Source organism: Aythya ferina (assembly GCF_964211825.1).
Source record: "Aythya ferina genome assembly, chromosome: 2".
Classification (NCBI taxonomy): domain Eukaryota; kingdom Metazoa; phylum Chordata; class Aves; order Anseriformes; family Anatidae; genus Aythya; species Aythya ferina.
In genome coordinates, this window is record NC_140297.1 from 118,709,692 (window position 1) to 118,734,484 (window position 24,793).

Sequence of the window (24,793 nt, forward strand, 5' to 3'; positions counted from 1 at the left end):
CTTGCTACCTACCTGTATTACAGCAGTTGGCTGAACAGTAGAAACCACAGCATTTGTTGTTTGAGATAATGTTTTCACAGGAGTAACTACTGCTTTCTTTAGTAACTGGGTGCCAGAGTTCTTAAAAAAGAATAAATACATAAATAACAATTATGCACATGCAGAAAACACAGGCACTGAAGTTACTACCTGCTCTTGTTCGATATAAACCAAGACACCTGTTCTTACAGTAATGAGACAAATATCTTTCATATAACCCATATTGTGAAAACACTTTTCAACAAAGCTATTTGCCTAATAGTTTATGTGAGCACATACTCAGGGACATTTAGCCACAATGCCTAATCAGAATAAAATGGTTAAAGGATAAGCTTTTGGGGAGTATTATGCAGATGGTTACTTTTCTGAACCTTTTACTTTGTGTGCTGACTACATAACAGAAGATGGAAGCAAGAAGCCAGCAGAGCTTAGGGAAGGAGAAGGAAAATCCTGGGGACCTGGGAAAGGTTCTCAGCTTCACTTTGCTTCAGAGAAGTATCCCATAAGAAGATCGGAAGGTTGCAGTTATACTAGCCGTACCCATATAGGTAGTGTGGGTGGGTTTTTTTGTTTTGTTTTGTTTGTTTTTTTTTAAACAAACATCTTCTTTCTCATAATAGAGTAAATCCTTAAGTTGAACTATACCATATGCAATGACTAGCAATTCGAAAAACCTAAAAAGCAAAGCACAATTATTATGTGCAAAACCCACCAACCATGATACTCAGGAAACATTCAAATGCTTAATTAACCCATAATAGCGTATTTGCAAACCCAGTTATGACCATGTAATATACAGCTACATGAAATGTTTAATTAAGAGACACTTTACCTGTACAGCACATATTCTGACCGTAGGTGTGCTGCTAGGTACAGACGGTTGTACGCTTGTGTTATTTTGTGGCTGAGTCTGTGCTCGTGCTATTGCTTGTTGAGATACCAGCATTAGTTGACCATTACTGCTTCTGATAAGAACAGTTCCTGTTGGAGAAAAACATCCAGACTGTTAGAAATTCAGCGATATTATGGCTTTGCTATACATCTGTGGAAGAAATAGCTAGACCGCACTGATAAGCTAATGTAATATTTAGCTTCTTACTCCAAGGAACAATTGCCAAGAAATATAAGAACTAGAAAGCCTACATCAGTTTTACACTGCATTTTATCATAGAAAGCAACTCCCGAAGTCAAGTGACAAACTTGACTAGACAGCCATATCAAAACGTTATGTGTGTACAAGATACAAATTGCAAAGCAATTCATTATTTGAGTCAAAAGATGTTTGGAACATGAAAAAAAAAAAAAAAAAGACATTTCCCCCACCAGGACACACACACACTGGAATTACTTTAACTGTAGCCTCTTCACACAGTCCTTCAGCCTACAAAAAGGCATATCACCACTACTGCATGGACTTCGGTGCCTCTATGAACATTTTCCCTTCCCGAGCATTCAGGCACAAGCTTGCAGGTGAAGATGCAGTTTAGAGGAAACCTGCAACGGGAACTGCAGCCTGAGTAATACCAGCCTACACCAAGACCATGCCCCTCAGAGGGCAGTGGTCCCCACCAAAAGTCATTTCAGACAATTCCAGCTGTCCCTCTGTCAAGGATCTGTCCACAACTATTTGAATTCATGGATATAAGCAAAGTTGCTTACAGCCAAATAGGAAGATCCCCATGAAAAAGTAACTCTCCTGCCTTGTTTCCTTGGGTTTCGTTTTTCTTTTTAAACATACAGCAATGTCAGCCCAGCACGATTGCTCCTACAGCCCTCCTCCTGACCCACCAGCTATAACGACCAACAATTGAACAGTTAACAAACAATGAGGTATTTTTACTCAAGCTTTCAAATTACAAGCACTCTGAGGGAAATCAGACGCCACAACAGAGTCCCAGCTGCTCTGCATTTGGGAGCCACTCAGCTCCCAGTGCCACCTCCTTTCTCCCTGTCCCCCCACGGGCTGGACCCTGGAAATCCCAGACATTTCAGCAGGGTCACAACTACAAAAAGCCAGCTGGGTTCCTGGCCTGGTCCCCTGCAGATCTTCCACGGGAGCTACAGATACAGAGCACCTTCCCTTCGGCCTCACCTCCTTTACCTTCAACAGCTGCCAAGTCCACCGCTACCATGCCCACCACTGCCCCTTGCGCGCAGCCGGTTAATGAGGGCCTCATGCAGGAAAGGAGGAAATGTACAGAAGAATGCTAGATAGGTAAATAAGAGTACTTCATTTTAAAATATATGTATTTTATGTATTTATTTTGAGGACCACACAGATCTGTCTTGCAGGTTAGCCAAGGTTTGAAAAACCCCAGTTCTTCTGCCACGCTCGTGGCATTTGCCCGTGCGTAACAACTCTGCATCATGGAATGGTCTTCACTGGCTGGTTCATCTGGAAGCCCTCAAAATACGCCACACAACCCAACCTAAGCCAATTTTAACCGAGTTGAAATTAATAGAGCAGTTAGAGCCGCCGGCTCCTAAAAAAAAAAAGTTGATAAATGTGAAACTATAGCCAGGTGCTTAGAGGAAGCTTTTCATCCTTCACATCTAAAAGCATAAGGCAACAAAAAACTTCATCTAAAATCCTGTAAGACCAGCATCCTGCCATTTACACAGCACAAACTAAGGCTGCCAGGGCTGCATCTAGATGATTCCCCCCATTCTCAACCAGCCTTTACTTGGTGAGGTTGTGTATCTTGAAAAAAACTGATACTCCATCCAGCAACTCAGCTTTCCCCTTCTTCACTGAAATCTTGACTATAGTTACATTTAGGTACAGATGGATCTTTTAAATTAATCAGTGAATGCCTGGAATCACAGAAGATTTTCAGTTTTCTTCTCGTGATGTCTTATTTAGACAGCAATTCATAGCATGCAATTTCCCATCAGTCAAAAAAATGCCTTTTTCCTTGTTCACATCACATGCTGATGACACCGCACATTTAGATAGCAAAAGCCTCTCTCTTTGCTCTAGGTGTACAGTCAGGATTGTAGGAGCAATGCTGCTGGAGGTGTTAGGTTTACCTTTCTCAGCTTGCTGAAAAACGTCATTGCTACCTCTATTCTTATAAGTTTATCATTTAATTCCTTTAGGTAATTGGAATGCGTTACATTTGTTTTCAAGTATTTGGGTATTTTTGTCACTAGCCATTGTATTTGAGGTTGGTTTGTTTTTTAAGCGTAACTGAGAGAAGCACAAATTCTACTTCACTGAATCATACTGCATACGAGAAACAGGTTCATTACCAGCCAACCTAATTAATTATAAGCGTGGTTTTCATACTACTGTCATGAAATTTCAGTTAAGCTCTGCCAGAAACAAAGACCATGCCTGAAGAGCATCCCTTCCTCCAGTCACTCGAACAGGGAGGGCTTCCAGCAGGCTCCCCTTGATGGGAAATTAACTCAAATACAACACAGCTGGAAAGCTCATGCAAATACTACACAGGGCATTGTTGTTCAGTATTTTGAACAACAAAAAAAGCATACAAAAACCAACCCTCTCCACCAGGGGACAGGTCCCAGTAGCCCCTTTACATTTGACCACGACAGCAATGGATTAGCTTATACAAGGACACTCATGCTTCATCAAAACAGTTCAAGAAGTCCTTAAGTCTTTTAAGTTAGTGCACCAGGTGATAGCACACACAGAAGTTACCCAAGGCCACTCCAGTGCAGTCACACAGAACACCCCAGTGTAATACAAACCTTTCCACCTGGAGCAAACTTGTATTTTGCTATAATTGTACCTTTTGGCAGTTTTTTATAAGGTGGTAGCCTATTCATATGTTAATAGCTTTTTGTGACAGCTAGTGAAAGCAGAACTGTGAAACCAACAAACCCAACATGATGGTAATCTGCTACAACTGCTCTTGCAGGAGCAACACTAGAAAAGACTGATACCAGCACAAATAAAGATGAAGACAAACTTGAAGACAAACTACTACAAATCTATACAGTGAAAAGCCACAAGATATCACCTCAAAGCCTCAAACACAAGAGTTCGGGCAGTTACAACCTGATGTTGTGAAGTGACAGCAAACGCATGGATCATCTGAAACGACTTGAAAGCTGCTGAGAAGGGCATTTTCCACTTCTGGTTGTGGTAAGCTACACCTTTTCATAGCTGAAAACAAAAAAACACAAACTTTTTATACTTCCTTTCTGCCTCGAAAGGAATGCAATGGCCCAGTGACGAAGTCAATAGTGAAGGCTCCAAGAAGAGACATAGGAGATAACTTCTGCCAGGGCAAAATTGCACAGCGCTCAGATCTTCATGCACTGCATATAGCTGCATGAGTGTGAAATGAAAGAAAAGCAGGCAATGGTATCCCTGAGGTTCTCCAGGGAAACTCACTACAGACTTGTGCAGCTACCAAGATAATACTATTGGAACCGACAAGAAAAATATTGCTTATCAGGAGCTCTTTTCACATTCACTAGAAAGCAATTTCTTGCCAAACTACGCAGATCAACTCTTGCAGTCAGTCACTACAATGTAACTCCACAGAAATATAGGGAAAAAAACCCTGAAGAGGTGAAACTCAGGTTTCAGGCTACCACCACCCAGCACTTTTAAAATCTGAAGAGGTACCTGTGATCTCTGCCCAAAATATTGAACGCACTTACTGGACAGTGCCAGGCATCTTCCTAACACCAAAGGTGCCTCTTTCGGGCAGCACTGCCAAGACAGCAATGCTTACAGGAGATGCAGCTTGATAGTTTTACACAAGTTGCTTCAGTGAAGAGAGCTAAGACGTTCCTACACTTTAGAAGCCAGCCCAAGGCACAATCCCTTCAGGGTTGCAAGGCTATTCCTATTTTCAGATTCCTGGCAGAAAATGTAAGTGACCAGGTTACTGGAAGGGATGAGTTGTTCATGGGCTTCCTTGGAAGGCTCTGGTGCCTCTCTCAGATTAGAGGCCCTTTTTACAATTCACTGACTTCTGTCACTAGGAATTCTGCCTGCCCCTGCCAAAAACACCTTTTGGGAAGCTACTTATTTTTCCTGACTGCCATTGAACCCATCTGAAATAAGATCAGCCACTTCATGTAAACCTTGTGCTCCCTGCACACCCACCTTCAGTCGCAGTCCTGCAGGAAGGAGCTGACGATGGACACCTTACCTCAGCTTCCCTCAGAGCTAACCAGAAGGAGCCAGGCTACAGCTTCACAACTTAGGGTCTCACTGGGAGCCCTGCCCTTCATCTCCAGCGAGCTGCCTTCTCCTGAAGAGGAGCTGCTCCTTCAGAAAGAGCACCTGGGGTCACTCCGACAGGGCATAGACCGCCACCACCCACAGCAGCCTTTACACATAGGCACACCAGCAGCACGTGCCCTGGAAAACCACAAAATAAGCCTGAAGCCATTTCAGAAGGAGGACATCCACAAGGAGTTTCTGTCATTTTGTTTCTCAGGTTTCACCTGAGGTGAACTAGCTAGCAGGGGTGCTCCTGTGGAGGCACCGGTCCCTCCTTACGTGGGAAGCTCAAATTGTCACGTTAAATCACCACTTTGCTCACACAATTTCCAACACAACCGCTTAACACAACAGCTCTTTAGCACTGCTTTGCCACGGCACACTGCAGCACAACACAAGAAAGCAAAAATCAGTCTCCTACTTAGGAAATCATACCTTTCACGCCTGCCCCCTCAAATAACATACAGGCAAGAACCAACAAAATCCAACCCACCTCGTTTAAGAGTTACCACAGCTGCTTTCAAACAAGGGCGAGTTGTTTATGTTGAAACGAGGGGTGCATGCATCAGATTTGTTCCCAATGTTAGCAAAGTTCCCTTCAGGAGTGCATTGAAATGCAGAATATAGGTAAAAAACAGGAATTATAAAAAACCCCGGGTTTAAATGAGACTTGCAGATCCCAAATCGATGAGTGAATAGTTTAACAACAAAAACATTACTGCTGTTTTCAAACACGTAAGCGCTCTCTGTTCCTAAACAAGTCTCCTATTTTCACTGAGCTTCTCAAAACAAAGGGACAGCTTTAAAGGCAATTACAAGGTACAAACAAGTTTTCAAGGGGATGTTTTTAGCAGGAGCTGAACGTCAGCTTGAAAGGAAAATTAGTTTTAAGTTTCTTAGCCTGCCTGTTTAGGATGAATCAAAATCCACAAAATAAAGAGCCAAATATTGATAATCCATGCAGCCACTCTGAAAACAGTTTCTCCCTCTAAATGCATCCTTAAAAAAAAAAAAAAAAAAAAAAAAAAAAAAAAGCATTTTTTCTTCTTCAATCCTGCTTCGATCATTTAAAAGTTACAAAAAACACATTAGAGGACTAAGACCGATCTAAAATAGACCTTATTAGAGACTAACTATTTAAATGGTGACCATACCAAGGTGCATTGTGTTGTGGACTGGCTGTAAAAGACTGCTAGACAGGCAGGAAGTGTTAATGAAATACTGCAAAAGACCCGGCAGGTGAGTTAGATACCGGTGTGGCCCACTTTTGCACAACTCATATAACCACTGATACATTGGAGTCCTGTTTTCAGGTGAAGTCCTGTTTTCAGGACTGTGCTGCATGCAAGCTAACTGCTTACTTGCTCACCTGCTACTTGAGTTTTCCTCAATGTTGACTGCAGATTCCTGTACTGAAGAAGAAAAAAGGATGAAAGCCCAATCTGGGGGCAACACCAGTGACAAGTGCAGCCTCTCGCTACCTTAAGAATGATGCTACGACAGTGGTTTGGCTGCCACCTGAGGTGACCCAGCCACAAGCTCCCAGTGACGAGTGCCATCTTCTATTCCTAAATCGAACACAGTTGTGTTTAAACAACTGATCTTCCGGGGAGGCCATGAATATTTCCTGCTCAGGGACATCTTGAGGGAAAACATGTGATTGCTCTTAGATTTCCTAGACAAGCAGGACAGAGGGCTTGTCTACACGTGGGCCACACTGAGTTGCTCAGCTTGCAGTGCACTCCATTCACAAAGCACTTTATTGCACATGACAGACCATCACCAACCTCTGGAAGTCAATGTTTGTAGAGGCAAAAGGAATTCAGCCACGGTCAACCAATAATCACACCGGTCTGGTAGCAACCACAACCACTCACCACAGACCCAGGCCTCCAAGCAGTTGATTCTCTTCGTATGTCATTTCACTAACTGCATAATTACATATCTCAGAAGTCACTCTTTGCATTCTTCCCTTGTTCCTTTGTATACTAATAGGTCTTTGTACCAGTGGCTCAGAAACTGTGACTAGCATGGGGATGCTGTGGTACCACCGTGAGGCATCCAATTCTTAGTTCTAATTCAAGACAGCTTGTTTTGCTCATAGGTATGGAAGTATATAGATTTCCAGGTCAGGAAAAGCATTCAAAGGTCGTAATTCCCACTTGCTCTCATGCAACAACAGAATAGAGAGAGGCTCAACAACATAGAATCATAGAATCATAGAATATCCTGAGTTGGAAGGGACCCTTAAGGATCATCAAGTCCAACTCTCGACACCGCACAGGTCTACCCAAAAGTTCAGACCATGTGCCTAAGTTCACAGTCCAATCTCTTCTTAAATTCAGACAGGCTCGGTGCAGTGACCACTTCCCTGGGGAGCCTGTTCCAGTGTGCAACCACCCTCTCTGTGAAGAACCCCCTCCTGACGTCCAGCCTAAATTTCCCCTGCCTCAGCTTAACCCCGTTCCCACGGGTCCTGTCACTGGTGTTAATGGAGAAAAGGTCTCCTGCCTCTTGACAACCCCTTACGAGGAAGTTGTAGACTGCGATGAGGTCTCCCCTCAGCCTCCTCTTCTCCAGGCTGAACAGGCCCAGTGACCTCAGCCGTTCCTCGTACGTCTTCCCCTCCAGGCCTTTCACCATCTTCGTAGCCCTCCTCTGGACACTTTCCAACAGTTTCATGTCCTTTTTATACTGTGGTGCCCAGAACTGTACACAGTACTCGAGGTGAGGCCACACCAGCGCAGAGTAGAGCGGGACAATCACCTCCCTTGACCTACTAGCGATGCCGTTCTTGATGCACCCCAGGATACGATTGGCCCTCCTGGCTGCCAGGGCACACTGCTGGCTCATATTCAACTTGCTGTCTACCACGACCCCCAGATCCCTCTCTTCTAGGCTGGGTGCAGAGAAATGCCGCATCCCACAAGTACTTTAGAGGAGCTGACTGCACCTTTGCCAATCACACAAACGCTGCACCATGGATTTGTGCAGGCTCTGGCCTACAGCTTTTAATGTTGCACCAGCTGTGGACGTCTGGTTGCATCTCAAAGCATTTCAAAGCCAGCCTTACCCGCACACATCGCTGCCCAGGTGATAACAGTACTGTTTTACTAGAGGCACAGTTTCCCAGATTACCTGTATTATTGTGAGCAGGTTTTTGAAGCACCATCCACCCACAGCTCTGTCACACTAATGGCTCAAGGGTTGCACAGCCCAAACCTCCTGAAACACCAACCTTTCTCCAGTAAGCTTCTGGACGGACACTGGGCACCAGCTCCTGAGATACCCTGCACAGGCACAGCCTTCTCAAGCATACAGAGCCAACAAAGGGATGAAGAAATCTATTGTGTGCAGGACAGAGCAGAGTCAGATAACCTATTATATTATTTCAAGTAATTTGGCATAACAGATATTGTGCATCTTTCTGAAGAGTACAAAGCCCCCTCTCCCTCCCCTACTCCAGGAAATAGACTGAAAATGTGAATACTTGAAGCCAAGTTTCACAAGTTTCATAAGTCTTATCCAAAGTGCTGGAGCTTAGCTGCTCACCAGTGCATTTTTGGGGATATCCGTTCCATGGACTAGCAGTGGGGTCCCCCAGTAGCATTGATGCCTTTTCAAGGAATAAAGGCCCATGCTCCCATCAAGAGTTCTCCTAGGCTCACACACAGTTGAGCTTCATTATTTGAAAGTACATATTACTGAGTTACAGTAGAACTCCTATGCAAAAATATGACTGTCCCAGATGCAAGGTAGAGTACCTTTTATTTATAGCAAACAACAGATGTCCATACCAAACATCTGAAGAAAATCTGGACATTGCACTGATTCTTGGAGGGGCTGTAAATAACTGAGATCATAGATGTTTTCTGGGCATAGTTCCAAGATGGCACTACTGTTTCTGTTCAAATTCAAAGTGTATTTATTACACTTGAATCCCAAGAGTTTCTGTTTTTATTATGGGTAGGCATATGGGATTCCAGGCCAACTCTGCGTTCCACGAAGCGGTCTTATTTGATACCGTGAGAACATCCAGCTTTTGTCCTTGAGCCACAGCTTTCATCCTCTGGGATTGTTTCCCATCAGCATTTCCCCATCTCATCCTTGTGGCTTGCAACTCTTCTACTTGAGGCTTGGTTGCTTTCCTGCCTAAGTAATCAGGCAGTTCCAGGACTGTCTACAGATAAGATAAACTGACTTCGAGTTCTCATGGACCCAAGTTACTTCATGAAGCAGCTCTGTGTATTTGCAGAGAACTCAGCTGATGGCAACGATACAGTCTCTCGAAGGAGCCAAAGTGACATTTCCTTACCTTCAAGGGAACTCCTACTGCAACAAGCCACTGAATCCATACACCACACCCTCCTCTAGCTTGCTGCGACCTCCTAGTATTCGCTGGAGTCAAATTCCTTAAATAGGGAGTTCGAAGTCTGACACATGGCAGCACACAGCTCTGCAAGAGGCACAAGGTATGCCAATACCCCGCACTTAGCACTTCTAGAACACCAGGAGGCAATAAGCTGTTACAGAGAAATCTGAAAATTATGGTGTGTTTAATTATGAATTTTAATTTTAGATCAAGAGATGCTAAAATCTGAACCGGTGCCTTGACAGAGTTCTAATAAAAGGCAGTATCACCGCCCCCCCCCCCCCCTTTAAATCTGTCTCCATTAAATAAGAGGAGAATTAACTCAATTAATCCAGACTAAGCTTGCAATGAGACACTTGTTCCCTTGATGTTCACATGGGGACCAACAGCAGGTTGAATTTCACTTGATTTCCCCTAAATGCACGCGTTTACCCCTTCGTTGCATGGATTTCCACGTATTTCAGAAAGGCAAGCATGGAGATCAACACAGGATTTTTTTTTTTAAACACTGGTTATCCCCTTCTCCTAAATGGGATAGGACTAACAAAAATCCTTGCAGAAGACAGCAAATCTTTCACAGAAGTATTAGCTCCTGTCTACATGGATACTGTTGGAACTGTCACCAGAACTGTGTGGTATTTGTGGTTAGGATACAAGCCCTATACAGGTGTTTTGAATACACCCACCATCAGCTGCCCTGAGAGGACTCCCTCCTGATACACCAAACAGCAGGACCTGACTTCTAGAGGGCTCCGCTGTAGCTAAAAGGCACCTGCCACTTGGCAAGCTGCAAATGAAAGCCTTCAAGAGCTCTGCCAACCAGGACACCCTGTGTCACCCACTTCTTAACCTTGAACATCCACACAAGGAACCTAAATTTTCCAGGCATCACCTAGGAGCAGCCAGTACCAACAAACCCATCTCCTCTGCCTCCACCCAGCTGGGGGCGTGCACTAGATCGTACCTGCAGACATAAGCCATGAAAAAACGAAAAACAACTGCTCTTAGTTCAACAACTTACCCAGAAAGATCACTGGGCTCCATGAGTTCTGCAGTCTTAACAGAAATTAGACCTGCTCATGGGTAACAAGGGTTTTCCATCTGCCATGCATTTTCCCTACTTCAGTTCTGATCACAGTATTTCCCTGAGATAAGACCTGCTAGTGGACTTCATTCGAAAGGTGTCAAGAGATAGCAACACAGACCTGAATCATCTCCATCTGGATAACAAGCAGCTTACCTACATCTACTGAGATCTTTTCTGCTTTGCAAATTAAACAGAGTTTTCTTGTAAGATCACCAGAATTTTCAGAGAAGTAGCTTCATGCAAAAAAAAAAAAAAAAAATAAGATGTCAGAAACACACAAATACTTCAAGGGCATAGGGCAGGACATATTACTCATTTTTGATACATGCCAGAAGCTTTGCAATTTACAGCCAGACTTGCACAAACAACTCCATGGTACAGTCCTACCCAATAAACATAGCACAGATTTCCATCACATGACAGGGCAAATACTTGGTGCTCTAAGAGAACTTAAAAAAGGCTGGTATTGCAAACTGCTCGATATAACAACTCAGGAGCTTACCTACTTTCTCAGCAACTTTGGAAAAATAATTTTGAAATATATTTAGTATTTTTTCAGCTGTCTCTTGTGCAAGGATGATGCTATTTTTACTGCTATAAGCATCCTTTAAATACTGCAAAAGCAACAGAAGTCAGGCTCGAGTTCTCTCTTCTAATGATTAAAAAAAAGTTTAACATTCACCAATCATTAGTTGATTGTAAAATCTGAATAGCAGATAACATTAATTTTACTGAGCATCATATTTCAGTGCTCCAGTATTCACAATGCATCTGCTTTTATGTGAAAACCATAAATACAGAAATCAGCTTTATATCTACTGCCAAGATTTAAATCATAATTCCCATAGGGCAGTGCCTTTAACGATACGAAGGCATTGTTTCACCAGACACATTCAGTCACAGAAGTAAAACCAAACCCTACAGACCAGCTGAAGTTTCTACTGGTTGCAGCCGAGAACATTTACTCACTGTCTTTTAAGTGTGTTTTAGTTCCACAGATCTGCCACAGCTTTGCTGACCCCTCCTCAGAAAAAAGGTGACTGGTGTTGCCTCTTGTGAAGAGAGGAGTTGGCAAACAACCCATCCTGATAAAACTACTAAACAGAGGATACTACTTGGATAAAAAAAGGTTAAAACCATGATCATTTAGCAGCTATCGGTCATCCTACAGTGTAAGCATTACGCTTAGACTTCAGGAAATTATCTACATTGAGAAACAGAAGACTTTGAAGGAAAGCCTCTAGTTTCTTGACACGTTGAAACAAGAACGCTTTGGATATCCTCCTCCTACACAATCAAAGTAGAAAATAAGAACTTATTTTTAAAATCAGCACTTCCTTCTATTCCAAAGTGAACGACCCGATGCAAATATGAAAACATCAAATTCCTCCTGCAGTTTTACAACCAAGAGACAACAAATAGGACAGGAGGAGGGAGACAGGAGATGCTGTACTTGAGAGCCCCTCAGCCAGCTTCAGGAGGCGGCAGTGTGCAGAGTTTTGCTCGCCCTCACCTCCGCAGATGACCTTAGAGCTACACAATTAAGAGAAACCCGAAGAGATCGAGCCCTGTGCCAGACAGCAGCAGAGCTGGGACACTGCATAACCTTCCTCCCTCCCTCCCTCCCACCCACAGGTGCCTGCTTGCTGGCTGCCTGTCTTCTGCCAGAAAGCAGAACCGTGCTTCCCAGTTACTCCCTATCAGCCCAGATAAGCTGTAGGCAGAAGAGAACTCGGCAGAGACAGGCCAAAATACACAAGTGAAGACAACTGAGCTGCAAACAGGAGCCACGGACCTGTACCTGCTGCTGTTTTGCCTCTGAGGAGGATGGAAGGGAGCAATTATACAGCAGCTGAGCCTTGCACCAGCCTGCCAGCCTAGAGCAAGGCACGGCATGGACCCTGCCAGTGGACATCTTCAGCAATAGTTTGATTAACAACACGGACCTGAGCCAGGTGAACCAGCGCTCTTCTAAGGTGACAACAGAGGACGCTCAGCATCCAGCTGAGTTCTGCATTTTGTTGTCTCATCACAAGAGCAGGTCCAGAGGAGGGCCACAAGGATGATCAGAGAGCTGGATGTAAGGACAGCCTGAGGGAGTTGGGGTTGTTCAGCCTGGAGAAGAGAAGGCTCCAGGGAGACCTTATAGTGGCCTTCCAGTACCTAAAGGGTGCCTACAGGAAAGCTGGGGAGGGACTTCTTGTCAGGACAAGGGGGAATGCCTTTAAACTAAAAGAGGGGCAATTTAGATTAGGCATCAGGACAAAATTCTTCACTCAGAGGGTGGTGAGGCCCTGGCACAGGCTGTCCAGAGAAGCTGTGGATGCCCCATCCCTGGAGGTGTTCAAGGCCAGGCTGGATGGGGCTTTGGGCAACCTGGTATGGTGGGAGGTGTCCCTGCCCAGGGCAGGGGCATGAAAGTAGATGTGCTTTAAGGTCCCTTCAAACCCCAACCCTTCTGTGATGCTACGTCTAACTGTCCTTTCAACACCTGCCTGTCATCGATGCTGTTACACTGCCCACAGCATTTGAGGCCAGGGAATAACTTAAAACCCACATGGGCAGACACAGAAGGGACAGATGTTCAAGAACAGTTAAGAAGGAAACCAAGGAACAACAATCCCTTATTGTTTTTATGCTCCTTCTCGATCTTCCACCTGTCCCAAGTGGCGTCAGGCCCAAACACACTAAGGTGAGCTATGAACATACCTCACGGCCCTTGAAAACATTTAAAATTACTTCATTAACATAATTTGTCCTACTCGGCTATGACAGAGAAGAACCAGAAATGCCATAAGTGTTAAGAGAAACCTCGCCACTCCTTCCCCTTCCCAAGCCTTTAGCTATTTCCTCCTGTTAGCAGCACAGCCCAACCATTTCCCCCCCACAACAGTAAGCTTCACTTAACCAAGGGTATTATAAAGCCCTGTTGAAAAGCCCCACCATCCAGTCTGAGAGTATTTAAGGCCAAAACACCACAACCAAAGCTCCAACCTGTCCTGTTGGAGGCACATAAAAGACAGCCCCCAGCTGAAAACACTGCACAGACCTGCATGGTCTCCCACCTCATCACTGCTGGTACATGAGATACCCTTAAGGGCAAAGGAGGAAGGCCCTGAGTACACAGCACTAGTCCTACAGCTGGCTACTCAGCCCCAAACCTGCATTTCTCAGAAGAACATGCTGGAAAACCCTTGTTACTCATGAGCAAGTCCGGGTGCTGTATGCACTAGAGAACATGTGAAGCTCAGTGATCTTCCTTGGGAAGCTTGGTAAACTTTGGCAGGAAGATAATCTGTGCTCAGAGAAGTGAAGAGCCGTATCTGCTCATCAGCCAGTAACTCCCCCACCTCCTGGCTCTGCTGTGGGCGAGGGAGAGAAAAGTAGAAGCTGAAAAAGAAAAAAACAGCCTAAATCCATGACTTTCAAGAGCCCTCGCTGCCCCTGAACAACGTGGTTGAACACAGCTATCCTGGGTGCCTCACTTTTCCCCAGACTGCAGCCCTCTGCAAGCACAGGTGCAACACCTGCTCCAGGCTGCACTAAGTTCCCAAGTACTGCAAAATGCCTGCTAAGAGCACTCCCGTCCACACTTTCTCAAAACAAGCCAATGCAAACATCCCTGCCTGAAGCTCAGAGCGAGCCTACTGTCTGCATGCATTTCTCATTACAGCTTCCACGGGTACCACAGGTTGAATGCCATGGTTTTAAAGCCAGCTGAATTATCCCCTGCCAATTTTAGTCTGCGCGGCTAGATTTTATCATTTCTTTGAAACAAACTTATCAGGATTCAGTGGTTTTATTCCACTGTCTTTTCTAAGCAGATCAGCACTTGCAGCTCTCATGCTATACATCTTGCAGTTAAGTATCTGGATGATGTTTATATGGATTCCATATTTAACAAGTAATAAAGACAGAGGTGGAACATTAACAGTTTATCAAGCAAGAATGCATTTCTAAGTTGTCTGTAGGATGATTATTTTGAGAAATTTCCCTGATCCATGTGAAATCTGATGACAACTGTGCTCCTTCTGCAGTATTAAACTCCCTGCAGTTACTTACAGTTCGCAGTGCTGCACTGCACTGGCACCTCTCAACTTCAACACAAAGTCTGCTTTCTTCATTTCTTGTCCCAAGAGCAAGGAAAACAAGCTGATGCAACAGAAAGGTAATGCTCCTCCTGCTGCATCTGCCTACCGTCACAAACACAAGTCAGGTTACACGCAGGGTGCCCTCACATCACGAAACCGAGCTCACAGGAAAACGACGACGAGAAGTACTGCAGAGCTGTACTTCCCAAATACCAGCGCCTCGCACGTGCCTTCCTTCACCTGCACGGAAAGACGTTTAACTGAACATCTGCCAGTTAAACCAGTACGTTCTGAGGGTCAAAATACCATGTAGAAAACCCGAAGATACAGGGGCCCGTACTATTAAATAACAATATTTCCATTGTGGTTTGTTTCTGAGGAAAGCTGGCAAGGAGTTAAGACTCATCCTTGACTGCTGAATCCTCAGATGTTATAGCATAATGCGTGTGTGAGTGCTGGGAAATCTGATGGAAAACTTACTTAATGAAGACTTATTTTTCCTTATTAACTTCTTAAAGTTCCTGGAGAGGCATATGTCTTTGATACAGACGCGTGAAAAGAAAAATGAAAAAGAAACGAAAAAGAGGAAATGCACACATGCAGCAGCAGCAGAGGAATTAATGTTAAGTCATCCATCTAGGCAACATCCCACCTGAAAGTAATTGCAAGAGATGCTCCAACAAAGGAACTGTCCTGGCAGAAAGTACTTACAGCAACAGCAGCACTGAACAGTAACATAGCCTGGGATGTCAATGTAGTAAGAATAAGGTTAGTGGAACCGGTCACTGTATTTAAATGCTTAAAATAAAGGAGTCTGGCAGTGAGGAGGAGGAAGATCAGAACCAACAGCACGATCCTCTTGGGACAAAGCGCAGGAAGGACCACCTGGCTAAGCTCTGTTAGCATCCAAAGCACTAAGCCATCTTTATCACCACTGCATGCTTCCTACCCTAACCTTTCCTTTGCTGCTCTAGGAAGCATGCCCACAAGCGTGGTGCTTCTCTGAACTCTGTGTTTGTGTTTCCCACTGATGCTTTATGGAAAGGGAATCGTTTCAGGCTTCATCACAGACCTCATGCGGAGCAATGCTTCGCCTCGGCGATGGTCCGTGGTGGCCTGGCTGGCTGTAGCAGCAAAAACAGCCCCTCCAGAACTGCCTGATAAGAGCAACTCCTCCGAAACAGCCTGCTTGGAGTAGAAGTAGCGGGAGGCTTGCATGCTGAGGGCAGGTCACTTCCAAAGCTGCTGACACAGGTCCACGCTTCGCATTATTCATCCCTCCATGCAAGCCTCAGCCCTCAAGTCCCAAACTACCCCATAACTCAGCCGGAGGGCAAGGCTCCCGCCCCAAAACCCCCCCCCAAGCCAAGAGCAGCGCGCCCCACGCAGCCCCCTGAGCGACTCACCTGGGGGCAGCTGCAGGCTGGCGGGCAGCTGGATGGTGGCGGCGGGCGGCCCCTTGGGAGCCACCGCCGGCCGCGGAGCCCCCCCGGCGGCCACCCGCAGCACCGCGGCGGGCGGCGGGGCGGAGGGCGCCTTGGACGAGGAGGAGGAGGAGGAGGAGGAAGAAGAGGAGGCAGCCGCGGTGCTCGCCGCCTGCTCCGGGTGGCCGGCGGGCAGCAGCCCGGCTGGGGCGGCCGCCGGGGCGCTCATGGAGGAGGAGGAGGCGGCGCTGGGGGACGGGAGAGCGGGGGCGGCCGCGCGGCGTGCAGCCCGGCGGCGCCCCGCAGCATCGCTCAGGCGCTGCCCCGGCGGCGGGCACACATGGCCGGCTCGGTCACCCCGCCGCTCACCGCTGCTGGCGGTGGCGCACACGTGGGCCCGGCCTCCCCTGCCGGCGGCGAGAAGGAGGGGAAGGGAAGGGAAAGGAAAGGAAAGGAGGCGGGCGGAGGGCGGGTTGGGGCCGCCCAGCTCGCCCTACTGCGGCGGCGCCTTCCCCGCCGCCCCGCGGAGCGCTGTGGCTGGGTGTCGGAGTGACCTTGGGGTGCTGGAGGGGTTGGGGGCAAGCCCCGAGCACCTGCTTCGAGGTGGTTGTGGGGTGGGGGCTCGCTGCCCGTCTGGGTTAACGGGGAGAGCAGGAGTCGGGGCCTGGTGTGCAGCACGGTGCTGCAGAGCAAGCCCCGCTGAAGCCAGCCGAAAAGTTTCGTTTCAGAGCCCCTGAGGTTGCTCGCCCGTCGCAACCGGCTGGAAATGTGCACAAGAAACGCACATTTGGGGATGGAGTGGGTGTGAACCCAATACAGTGTGAACCCAGTACAGTGCAGCGCTGCTCCGTGCCCTGGCAGATAGCTCTGAGCGCTGCTGCTCATCGCCTTGTCACGCTGCAGCAGGAGGAGAAATGCTCCTTCCCTTGCCCATTTCCACCACAACCTTGCTCGGTTTCAGTGTTACTGCTTTAAAATGCTGTCAGCAGCAGCTGGAATGGCAACAGAGCAGGAATTGCTTGAGGACCACCAGCACATGGCCGCAGTGCAGGTAGCCAGACCCTCCCAGACTTCGCTGGTACGGACAGCAACAGGCTCAAGGACACGTCGCAGGGGCTACCTGAGGAAGTGCCTCGATTTTTATACGCACGTCCAGCTCGATCTGCCACACTTTCACCACTGTTGTTACACCGGTAGCTGGAACAGGCTGCAGAAAGTCCTGCTATCCCACCTTCATTTCAACATACCAGCTAAGAGAAACGGCACCAGAGACACATATTCCTAAATCCAGGAACCTAGCAGAACTACTTAGGATCCAAACTTAATGTTCGCTCGCTCACACAGCATCCCCTCACCCTCATCACCATGGCCTTTCCCTTGCCTCAGGCATTCTGCCCTTCCAGAACAAACTTGGGCCAAAATCGCAGAGAGGCAGCAGCAATACCTAGTTTCAAAGTGCACGAGTGGAGTAGAAAGACTCTGGAAGAGGATGCCATGGGGTATGGCAGGGAGGAGGCAGTCTCTGCACCCCTTTCAGATCTGCCAAGTCTGAGCTAATTAAATTGCAATTACATGCATGAGCCAATGTTACACGCCCAAGGTAACAACCAGGGTATTAGTTACCTCCCATGTGCCCAAGGATGCTCAGAGAACAGAAAGGGAAACCTCTTCCAGCAAAAAAAGAATGACAGTGACTGATGACAGAAGGAGTTGGATGCACAGGCAGGCACGCTGTCCTCAGAATAAGCTCTGCTCTTGTGGGACTTGAGAGCAGAGTGGAGTTGGCTCATTACTTAAGACCAAGTTTCCTCTTCTTGAGGCCGTTCAATTTCTGAAGGAATCTTTGAGACCACTATGAGAGTCCTCAGAAGGGAAAGCATACCTGAAAGAGAAGAAGAAGGAGCTGAAGTAAAAGGGTATGCACTAAAGCTGGAAGGAACCACAGTGTGAAAAGAGAAAGGGGAAAATACAGTACAGTGTGAGAAAACATCCTGCAAAGCAGCAATGGGAGTGATATGAAAGACAACACAGGAGATGGTATAGCACATTGATAATAAAGAGGAAAAAATAAAAGAAACACTGAACAAATCCCAGAAGATTTAGAAATATACACATCTTTAAAATAGTTTTAAAAATTACTGGGCTAAGTTAAGTGCCATAAACGTCCTCTCCAAACAAAGCAGGCGTACCTGTTGTTCTGTGAAACTGCACAGGAAATAAAAGGAAGAGTTCTTTCTCCATGCTGGAAAAATGTGTTATAATAAAGGAACTAATATTCCACAATTACTGTTCAGACAGTCCTTACTGTCCTTAACTCTTTCAGAAACAGACCTTTATAAAGTCCGTAGATCTGAAGGCAGTTTCACATCCAACACTTTGTTTTAGTTTCCTACAACACTATAATCCATCTAACGTGCTTCAGGGTTTTTAATCTGTCAGTAATCCTCTTTACAAAAGTTTTATTTTCTCTCTGATTGATAAATCATCAGTGAAATACAACCAGCAAATTAGCTGGAATGACAAACTTGTAATATTTGCCTTAAGCTTTTCTTAAATGACAGAGACTTGGCAGCACTATAGAACTAACTTATGCATGTAACTGTGACACAAAGGGAAGAAACGTGTGAAGATTTAATCTCATTAGTTAAAATAGACAATTTTAATGGGACAAATGGAAGGGTCATAACTAGGTTTACCATGAAATGTGTTAAATAGCAACAAAGAACATGAGCTCTTCTGGAAAAGATGCTGAAAGAAGTGAGATACTGTAGATAAGAGTAAAAAACATCAGGGAAGAGAAAATTTCACACCAAATAAAAAGAAAAAAGAAAAAAGGAAAAGAACGAGAATGAGTAGGTTGGAAATGAAGAAATAGAAGATATAACCAAAAACATTAAACAATGAGAATGCATTTGAAAATGTGAATTTATTTGCTAATGAAAATGGCCAAGTAAAATTATGACTGGCTACTTAATATCCTCAGGAACTACACCTCTACATTAAGTTTGCAATTTGAGTAGACTTTTTTTTTTTATTATTATTTATTTATTTATTTATTTATTTATAGTCAGTGTCACAATCTGCCTTGTTTTTCCTTGACTGATGATCTTTTATGGAGGAGACTTTTTCTCTTTGGACATTCAGGCTGACAGATGCCAAAGCAAATATTGCACTTCCATACACTTACACACAAACACATAAGTCAAACTCTTTGTTGTATGAGGTACAGTACACTGCAGCTTTAAACCTTACAAAACATTCACAAGTAGAACAATAAGGTAGAACAAAAGGATTGGGCTTATACTTTTATTTTGTTCTAGGCTATAAAGCTTGCTTGACTATCCTGAGCTACTAATAACGAGCGAGGTTCCTGAACACGGAGCTTAGCCATTAGGTAAGCCACATTAAGCAGAAGAAAGCCTACCTGGATGTGCACCTGCTGGTTTGGGAAACCCAAAGCTACATTATGAAGCTACAGAAGTGATCTGATGCAACGTGAAGGTCAGGCAAGCATATGCATCTCAGAAACTAGATTTTAAATGAGGAAAATGGATCAGAAAGCTAAACAAAAGGAGAGAAGGGAGGGATGAGCACAAGCAATAGAAATGTGTAACTGAAAATATGCAGAAGCAGGGAATAGGTACAATTAAAATGCCTCTGAAAGAAAGATTCACAGAATTAAAGTCTTAGTTATAGGCAGAAATATATACTTAATGGAATGCCGAGATCAATGTTACTGTTCTTTTGCTAAGGCTTAGCATTGTAAGAATTGTATAACTGTATTAAGGAGTCAGGCAGGATACCACTTGCTTTCCGGTAAAATTCACTAAGAGAAAGCAGTTTCCATCAGCTCCTGGAAAACCTGTTAACAAATTTTTGTGGCAAATAACATGTGGAGGCAAAAAAGAACAGGTGAATGAATGCCTCTTTGCACAGCATACAGTGAACAAGCATCTTAGGTTTAGCACAACTGTAGCTCCATCAAGTTTCAGGAAAACTACAGAGTTCAGTTTAGGAAGAAACAAATCTGTTCAGCAGCTATAGGCCCTGTAGACAATTACTGCCTATGAGAATTTCAAAAACATTGTAACAGCCATCACAACTGTTCTGTGACTTGGGTATTTTTCTTCTGTTTCTTTTCAGATTCTTTTTCACCTCGCTATTTCTGAAATTTGCGTTTCAGCATCTGTTGTACTAAAAACTTGAAATGAGACAAAAAAAACAGTATCACTGATTTCCATATGTGATGCTATAATCTATTTATTCAATTATGTTCCTTAGCAAAAACTGTGCTGCTAAATATTTGTGAAACATTTCAAAGAAAAACCAACCGTCAGAATCAGATTTCATAGAATCATAAATCATTAATGCTGGAGAAGACCTCCAAGATCACCTAGTCCAATTGTTCCCCTGCTGCCAATATTGCCCATTTGCTTGATTCTGACATGAGAATTGGATGATGGTCAATGAAGAGACTACCTGCAAAGAGCAGTAGGGTCACCAGAGGGACTGAATGGGACCTTTCCACCCTTTATCGCTGTGCAGCAAGCATAGTCTGTGTTACGAAGCAAACCAGCAGCTGAGGATCACCCTAGCCACAATAAGGCTGAGCAAAAGCTCTGACACATGTGCTATCTATCAGATGCAGACAAATCAAAACTGGCATTGTCAATCACCTACATCCTTGAGCAGACACTGGAATTCTGTTGCAGTAGATAGGGCGTCTTCCTGTGCCCTGGTATGAAACAAGTTTAGATGTCAGGTGGAACTGTACTCCACTGGTCACTTTCCAAAACTTAAAAACATGTACTCTATTTAATTGTGTCAATCAGCATTTTATAAGCACAAAGGCAGCCATCCCAGCTTTTAGACATTTTTATTTCTAAATGAAAACAGAAACCTCAAGAAATAACATTCTAATGAATATTCCACCTTTGCTGGGAAAATAAGTCTACAGTACAAAGTTATTTTTCTATGAAAAAAAAAAAAAAAAAAAAAAAAAGAAGAAGTTTTATCAGGGTACATCATGAATTCTCCTTCAAAAGACAAGTTTGTCTCCTTTCTTTCCTGGATCCTCAGAAGTCTCATGTTGTAGGAAACCACTGCTGGAGTGCTGCACTCATTTAATTTCCACCTTCTCATGCTTGAATATCGTCTTGGATTAAGTATGTGCATGTTTTTTAGCTGAACGTGTTTTTTTAGCTGGCCTTCTGCTGGCAATTCGTAATTTGATTCACCCTTAATACATATAATACGCAAAAGCATGGAAATACCCGATTTCTGAATCTGAACTGTGATCTTTCTTCCTCCTTTTAGTTCCATGGATGTTTCACACAAGTTGGTTTACTTGATCAGAAATAAAAAGAACACCTAGATTTACCTTCTTTATTGTTTTGGTGAATAATAAAAATACAGATTTTTTTCTTCTCTCTTCTTCACCTTCCCCCCCACACATACTTCTCATATTTGGAGGGACAGAGAGGGATTATTAGCTCATTTTAAACTTAGAAAAACTAAGAAAAAACAAAAACAAAAAACAAACCACTAATATCAAAAGCATTAATGCAGAGCAAATTAATTAACTTTTTTTGCATACTTGGGAAAGTGTGTCTACTTACTGCTCCTTCTCCCTTTTTCTTTCTTTTTTTTTTTTTTTTTTTTAACAATGAACACAGTTTCAAAGATTGTGCTTTTTAATATTTTATTTTATTTTCACTGGCAGAATCACAGAGTGGCTGAGGTGGGAAGGGACCTCTGGAGGCCAAGTGCTCCAACCCCTTGCTCCAGCAGGGCTGCCCCCAGCAGGGTGCTCAGGACACTGTGTAGGCAGCATTTGAAGATCTCCAAGGAGGAGACCCTACAGCCTCTCTGGGCAGCCTGTGCCAGTGCTCAGTCACCTGCACAACACGCAAGTGCTGCCTGATGTTCAGAGGGACCCTCCTGTGTTCCTGTTTGTGCCCATCACCTCTTGCCCTGGCCTTGGCACTACTGAAAAGAGCCCAGCTCTGACCTCTCTGCTCCCTCCCTTCAGGTCTTTATACACACTGATAAGATCCTCCCGAGCCTCTCTTCTCCAGGCTGGACAGTCCCAGCTCTCTCAGTCTCTCCTCAGAGGAGAGATGCTCCAGTCCCTTCATCATCTTGTTGGCCTTTGTCAGATGGTCTCCAGGAGCTCCAGGTCTGTGTTGTACTGGGGAGCCCCAAACTGGACCCAGCACTCCAGGCATGACCTCGCCAGTTCTGCTGGCAGCACTTTGCCTGATGCAGCCCAGGATAACTCTAGCTTTCCTTGCTACCAGGACACATGGGTGGCTAATGTGCCTTTCTCTTAAATAGTCAAAATATTTTGTTTATCGAGACCCATCTCTAGAGCTGGACTTCTTTAAGATTCAGGATAAATAATTGCAAGCTACAACATTAATATTTTCCTTTGAGACTGCGTTGTTTGGTAGCTTAATAAAGTCCTGGGTAGCTCAGTTCAGTATTTTATGTATCCTCTTTTTGTAACACAGTTTTGAGAACACAGCCGTTTGAAAAAGGCAAATAAAACAGAACAAAAAAGCCCTACTGCATTCTGATCACACTTTTAATGTGAATTTTTGTATATACTTTAAAGCCTGCATTTTCTACTTGTGAGGGAAATGGAAGCTATTAAGCTATGAAGGGACCACAGCATGTCAGAAATACGGTGATAAGGATCGCTACAGGATAAAACATTCCTAGCACTTTCATCATTTTCAAAAATAATGATAATGTCTTATAACCAATGCAAATAGCATGTTGCCATACACCTTCCTACACGGCTTTTTGGATGAAATGTTCCCAGCAGTGTCTTACACTATTATAAATTAGCAGCAATCACTATAGCTCCCAGCACTATCAATCTACAGAGACACTACAAAAGTTACCTAACATTGTACCACCAGATGTTAGGGGAGATTTCATACATCAGGCTGAATGAACAGGTGTCACCTGGAATAATTTGTGAGATTTTGTATAAAGTTTTATACTTATTTCCTACAAAGTCATTACCACATACCTGTGGTGGCTCGTTTCTCCTTATTATAGGAAGCTCAATGTTTTTTTTTCAACCAGATTTCAGAGTGCAGTGTACAACAGAATCATTAAAACAAGTATCTTTACCAAGCATTTTACATTTTCACAAAGAAAAGAAACCCAAGCTTTTCTTGAAGCATTTATCACACGCTTTGTCCTGGATCATTTACTTCTAGCAAGGATGATGGTGTCCTTTTGAGCTTTCTTTTCCAAAAAAAAAAAACTATTACACAATTTTAGCATCGCATTGGCCTATTGAGTACAGAAAGGAAGTCATACATCTCACCACAACGTTAACTAATTTACCTGCTGGAATCAATCTTATAAAGGCCTGTATACATTTCACCCTGGGATTCCCCAAATATCACTATGCAATATGCAGATCAGAAATTGCCTCTCTGCCAGGCAAGATTTCCCCTTGCAACTTCTACTTGGAGTCTGATAATGTTTCAAGATTTGATCGTATGTTTATGTTCCCAGATACTCTACTGGAACAGCAGTTCTCCATCTTTTCATGCCACACAACTTTGTCTTTACATTTACTACACTAGCATCTCTGTGTTTGCTGAAACAACTTCTGATACAGAGCTAGTGGAAGGGCATAAATTTCAAAACCCTTCAACACTGTTCTCTGAGCAACAGTTGAAGAAACTCAGTCTGTCTAAGAGAAAAGCATTCTGAGTAAGCACAATGTAGAATACGTCACTAACCAATGTAGATCCATATTCAGCATGTTACAAACACCTTTTTTGTGTGTGTGCAAAAAGAATTTCTGTTCTGACAACAGCCAAAGTCTGGTACCTATTTCTTTACATCTGATAGGAGGGGAAAAAAAAAAATAACAGGGTTTCCCTCAAATGGAATTCAAAACTTACTGACTTCTGAATTACTATCATAGTCTCCTGGTGAATAGTGTGGACATCTAAATTACTATCATAGTCTCATGTGTTTTGTGTGCAAGATTGGCTTCTAGTGCTGAAGCTATAGTCTTTTCTTGGGAAATATCTAGGGAAAAAATATTTGTAGCAATTCAAGGGTTATCTTTCGCACTCTAAAGTTTAATAAAAACCATAATAAGAATAGTAAAACCCTAGCACTTGTTCTTTTAAAGGAAAAGGTGGGCAGAAGTTTCATCTGGGTTTACTGAGGAGCTGATTACAACAACCCTGATGCATGGCATTGCCAACTAACCATATCCCTGTTGGCCCAAGTGCTAACGCACCACTGCCAATCCTGTGGTCGAGGATCCATCAACACTTTCTCAAATGATAAAGAAAAGGGCAAAATTGGGCTTGGCACTGTTTACAGTGAAACAAGTACATTCAGAAGGGATCTTTTTTCATGTTTACAACACAGTCATTAGTAAAACAGTTGTCAGATTCTGTAAATCCTCAGCTTTTCAGGGGCTCGTTGCTTGATCTATCTAATGCCTATCTGTAGGCCCCAGAATTCTTGCCCAGCTAGCTCAAAAGCTCCTTTGAAGTATTATGGTAGCTCATGAGTACTGTGGTCTGTGTT

At 44.2% G+C, this 24,793-nt stretch overlaps 1 protein-coding gene across 1 annotated transcript in view; it reads right to left on the bottom strand.

Annotated features, from left to right (window-relative positions):
* Positions 1–16,600, bottom strand: part of TAF4B (TATA-box binding protein associated factor 4b) — a 71,145-nt gene extending 54,545 nt beyond the window's left edge. The window contains exons 1-3 of the mRNA XM_084509398.1: positions 16,202–16,600; positions 872–1,020; positions 13–120 (exon numbers count right to left, since the gene is read on the bottom strand). Coding sequence (XP_084365524.1) covers positions 13–120; positions 872–1,020; positions 16,202–16,448 — 504 coding nt within the window. The 5' untranslated portion in view covers positions 16,449–16,600. The remainder of the gene's footprint in view (positions 1–12; positions 121–871; positions 1,021–16,201) is intronic.
* Positions 16,601–24,793: the final 8,193 nt, after the last annotated feature.